This window comes from Apis dorsata, unplaced genomic scaffold (assembly GCF_000469605.1).
Source record: "Apis dorsata unplaced genomic scaffold, Apis dorsata 1.3 scaffold_964, whole genome shotgun sequence".
NCBI classification, from domain to species: Eukaryota; Metazoa; Arthropoda; class Insecta; order Hymenoptera; family Apidae; genus Apis; species Apis dorsata.
Genome location: NW_006264071.1, coordinates 369,810 through 374,943, shown reverse-complemented (window position 1 = coordinate 374,943; position 5,134 = coordinate 369,810). Strand labels below are relative to the sequence as shown.

The window sequence follows — 5,134 nt, the reverse complement described above, 5'->3', positions numbered from 1 at the left end:
ACAGAAGCGAACCGTGTCACACGCGGGAGAATAGCAATCTATCGACCGCCACTATCCCCGTGGACGAGCTTGAGAGTGAAAGGCAGGCGGCAAAGTTCAAGGTCGAAGACGCGTGTCTTCGATCGAACGAGATGTCCGATCATCGAACAATGGAGGCAAGATTTCAAAAGGAGGATGCCAAGGAGGTCGGTTGCCAGAAGGTCGATAGATGGGAGAGCGAGAAGGAGAGGGCGAGCTCGAGGGAAATGGAGGAGCGCGGGTCTGTGGTGAACGAAGTGTTGGTGAAGAATCTTCAGTTCGAGCAAGATTTGCCCAAGGATTCGGTGGAGCACGTGGTTGTTGTTGTTGGTGGTAATGGTGGTGATGGTGGTGGTGGTGGTAGTGGTGGTGGTGGTGGTTGTAGTGACACGTTTGGAAAGATCATCGAGCATGTCGGTCAGCAGAGAGCGATGGGGTACCACAACGTTTTGTGCGACAATTACGAGAACGTGCAGAACGCGAGGTATAAGGAGAGCAAGGTGTACGTGACGAAAGAGGAGATGGAGCGGCAGAGGCTGATGGAGCTGCTCAGGAAGGGAGATTACGAGTTAGCGAAAGCGGTGAGTGATGACAAAACGACTTTTATTGCCTTCTTCGCTCTTTACTTACGCGGTTAGTTAATGTTTTACGCGTTTAATCGCTCGTTTCCGATCCCCCCTCCGTTTTGTCTCTGAACAATCTGTCACACCTGGTACGCGGCGATAAAGTAAATTGAATCGCGAGTCACGGTCGAGCAATTGAAAGTGAGCTTCATTACGCTTAGTCTTATCGATTCCAACATCTCGATCGTGATTCGAATCCGACCCCAGCGCAGCCAGGATTTTGGCGGATCGACCATGTCATTGGGAATCGTTTCATAAATATCGCGATCGCGTTTCGATAGTGGTAACCAGACCGTTTTAATTCGATCCGAGATAAGCTTCATTGGAGAGATACGGTTGACAGCAAACCAATAATTACATTTGCCGTTCGTTTATATATATATATTGTGCTCCGCGTGTCGAGTCAGTGGTTCTTCCAATAATTACAAGTCGGAATTAACCGAGATACGTTCGATTTCCTCTTTATCTCGATCGCGTATACACCGAATCACCATTACGAGGGGAAAGCCTCTTTCACTCGTTTCCAATGGTGTTTCGTTGCTACGGTATTCCATTTGCCGCTTCCATAATCTCGCCTACACCGGCGATTCCCAACTTCGCAAATTTTCGCCCTCGGCGAATTTCGACCAAGCATGTAAACAGGCCGTGTTATGATCGGCGAACCGCGATGCAGCGAAAATAGAAAATAGTTGCCAGCTTGTTCTCGTGTTCGTTCTACGTCTCTAATTACCTCTAATCCAACGGATAAAATGTTTAGTAGCTATCCGGATTGCCTTTCATCTAACTCGTCGATTCATCTCGAAATGGATTTTACAATGAGTCGATAACGGATCCTTGTAAAATTGTTGTTCTTTTTGCAAAAGAAAGCGATCCGTTCAAAAATTCAGGTGGAAAGAATTTGGCAGAGATACGCGAAATGGTTGGGTGGAAGGGAACGAGAATTAAGAGTAACGGAAATTATCGTCGAGAGGGTAGCTAGTATCGCGTGGAAGTCGCGTTGGCTCGTCGTCGTGGTGCACGATCTCGAGACACGAGACTCCGCGTAAGAAACTGGTGGGGAGGAGAGGGAGAGACTCGCACGATTTATGATCCAACCGAGCTGGGAACCGAGCATTAGGTATGCGGTTCATAGTACGCTTTAACGCGCAAGAAAGATGCAATAAATTGTAGCACGCGTGCTAGTACGCGCGACTCGAGGCTCGCTCTTAACGAGGTTTCGTTTTCGACTTTTTTCCCCTCCCCTCCCCTCTCCTCGTCTTTCGTTTCAAGGACGTTGTAAATTAATTTTCACTGGCGTCCATTCAACAATCGTGTCGCTGTTAATCGATTTTTCGCAGTGCCAATACGAAATTTCACACTGAATTCTTTTAATTGTTCGCCGCGTGTATTCTGCGAGCAGTATATCGATATCCATTAGAAACGTGAAGAAAACGAAGAATCTCGAAGCGAAGGAAGAAAAAAATTGCGTTTCGCGATTTTCGCGGCGCGTTAAGACTGCATCGATGAGCGTTTAACGGATCGGATTAATAAGAGACTTTTTCGAAAAGGTTGGCCACGAGACGACATTAACGATGGTTCCGTGGTGGTGGACTCTATGTATCCAATTCGAGCTCAATTAACTCTCGCGGGCTGTCATCACCAGACGTTCGATAAATTGCTTTCGTATTCTTTTATCGGCCGTTTTTTAAACGGACTCCTCCATTACTGGTTAGCGATTCCGTCGGCCGTGAATTCATCCCATGACATGTTATTCCGATGGGAGTCGCAATTAACGTCGTATTCTTGCATTGTTCGTGAATAATTGATCGATTTACGGACAATGTGTATCGCGATAAATCTGGGAATGCTGGCAGCCCAAGCAAACAGTAATTAAAACCATGTTATGTATTATCGCAACGAGGGGGGAAGAGGGATCGGGGAGAAAAAAAAAAGGAAGAAAAGGATTTTCATGGAACTAATGGCGTGCAGCTTGTTTCGCAACTCTCGTTTATTTCTTCCTTTCTTTTTGTTTTTTTTTATTCTGCTCCAGATGCAAATAGCGGATTATTTGCCCATTGTTACTCTGGACAGGGTATAAGCGATGTAACGAGATGATAATAACGGTAAAAATGACGGTATTATTAAAAACGATTTTATTTATCAATTTATCCGAACCATACGGTTGATCGAATATTTATAAAAACTGTCAAATGCAAATTATTTCTTGTCCTGTCGTTATCGAGATTATTTCTTTTAAATTTCTCAATTATCGAGAAAAAAGAAAGACACGCGATATAAAAAAGAACGGTAATTATACGGCGAGAAGAAATTATAAAATCTAAATGGTAAAACTAAGCATCCCCTCCGTCATTTCCTTTTTTAAATATTTTTTCACAACAATCTTTCCAATCACTTCCCTCCAACTTAATATCGCAAAAAAAAAAAAAAACCTTTGCCAACCTCCATCACCGTACCATCCCCGTATTCCCAACAAAACCAAATATATAAAATTTTAATCGAATGGGACAAAATTTTCCACGAAAAAACCACGATTCTCTCGACTTTTCTCGACGCGTTGTCGATAAATAATAGTGCAATAGACGGAAAAATAAAGGGCGTGTCGATCGAATCCGCGAGAAAATACTCGAACTCGCTCGTCATATCGGGTTCACCGTGCCTTTGCTCGTAAATTTCCGCGATCAGGAGCAGGAGAAAGAGAGAGAAAGGGAAACAAAGGGATTTGGAGGGAGAGCATCGTACCTCCTCGTCCGTATGCGCGGAAGCGCTCGCGTACGCGCGACAACGGCGGTGTGCGTATGCATTTCTGCACGTACGCGCGTGTGCGCGCGCGCGTTTACATATCGATGAGCCCATATCTCTCTTTCTCTCTCTCTCTCTCTCTCTCTCCGTCGAACTGTGCATATCTGGGTGGGTGCACGCACGCAGCCCCATTGTCCACAGTCGGCGATACACAGTCGGCCGACCTAGGAATTATGACTCGATTAATTCCGCTGTGATTCTCACGCGGTATCTCTAATGCGTGCCCGCGACCCCTAGATTGCTCCAGGATCTGCCAGGACACCGGATATCGCGCGGAAATGGGAGCCAGAATTCGATGAGAATTCGATTAACCTATGGTTTCGCCCATGCTCGAGAAGGGATTGGGGAGGGGGTGGAAACGTTGCTTTTGATATAATAGTTTGGAGAGGAGGTTTGGAGATTCGTTCGGGGGATGTTTATTAGTCACAGTCTCTATTTTGCGAGATGTTTATCCAAATGTGAAGATGTAGGTTGTACGTATGTATATATCTTTGAAATGATTGTAAATGATTTTGAAATATTTAATTGTTTTGCAAGTGTTGGTCAACGGATTCTTATTTTTCTCTGAGGATATAGAAACTCGAGAAACCCTTCTTCTATCAATTTAAAGAACGTGATGCAATTTAGAATGTTTTATCCTGGCAGATCCATTCAAATTTTCAACAATCTCCAATTCAATTGAAAATAATCCACGTTAATAAAAAAAAGTTGCAAAATTACTTTCGATTGAAAGAATTTTAGATGAATTCGTCTGAAAAAAATTGTAATTTTTCTCAAAGAATTTCAATTTCGTTCGCGTTTTCCAAATAGATTTCTGACAGAAATAAAGAAATAACGGCGTTAATTTAATTTAATTTCTTCGCATAATTTCCACCACGAAAAATCAACTCGAGGGCAATACGCATCTCACCCCTTCGAACGTCAATATTTTATAAATTGTACATGCGCCCTTACGAAGCAACGTTTACGACAGAGGTACGTCGCAAACGATTCACGTCCTTTCCAAGCTTGAAATTTTTTTTTCTTTCTCTGTTCACTCACGGAATCGCAACCAACGAATCGATCTACCGTAGCGATCGATCGGTGTACACGTATGGCCACCTGCTGTCCCTGACAGTGTGCATCTCGATTAATCTTCGCTTGATTTTGATGTATTGCGGCCAAAATTATGTATGCAGATGCACGTATATCCCCGGCTCGAATTAATTGGCGACAGGGATCCGGTTACAAAAACACACCGATGTATATACGGTTACGTTCCGTGATGAAAACACGGATTGATCGTTTAATTGAGACGGTTTCGCGATGCATTTTGGACGAAAGCGAGTCCGTTGGTGTAGCGATTGCAATGCCAGGCCACGAGTAGTACCGTAATGGGGAGTAGAGATATCTCGGTCTAATGTCGTACGTGAAAATCGTGTGCCCGTTGTAGCGTCCGAGTATTATCCGAGCCTCATCGAGCCGTGGCATAAAATGGCCGTGTCTAATTTTATGCGAATATAAGTGTTAACGCGGAGAGCAAATATCGCGAGTCGGCAGGCATTCGGAGGTGAAACATCGAATACCAATGGAGCGTGAAAGAATTCACGGTTAGAGGATAAAGGCGTTCTTCGTCGGTGAAAGGAGAGACAGGTGTGGAAAGTGGAGGAGTCGTGTCTCGAATCGCTATCTCTTAGTATTATATTTGGCTTGGC

At 44.3% G+C, this 5,134-nt stretch overlaps 1 protein-coding gene across 1 annotated transcript in view; it reads left to right on the top strand.

Moving 5' to 3' along the window:
- The first annotated feature begins 6 nt into the window (after positions 1 to 6).
- Positions 7 to 5,134, top strand: part of LOC102673625 — a 22,312-nt gene continuing 17,184 nt past the window's right edge. Inside the window, exon 1 of the mRNA XM_006623882.1 lies at positions 7 to 599. Coding sequence (XP_006623945.1) covers positions 132 to 599 — 468 coding nt within the window. The 5' untranslated portion in view covers positions 7 to 131. The remainder of the gene's footprint in view (positions 600 to 5,134) is intronic.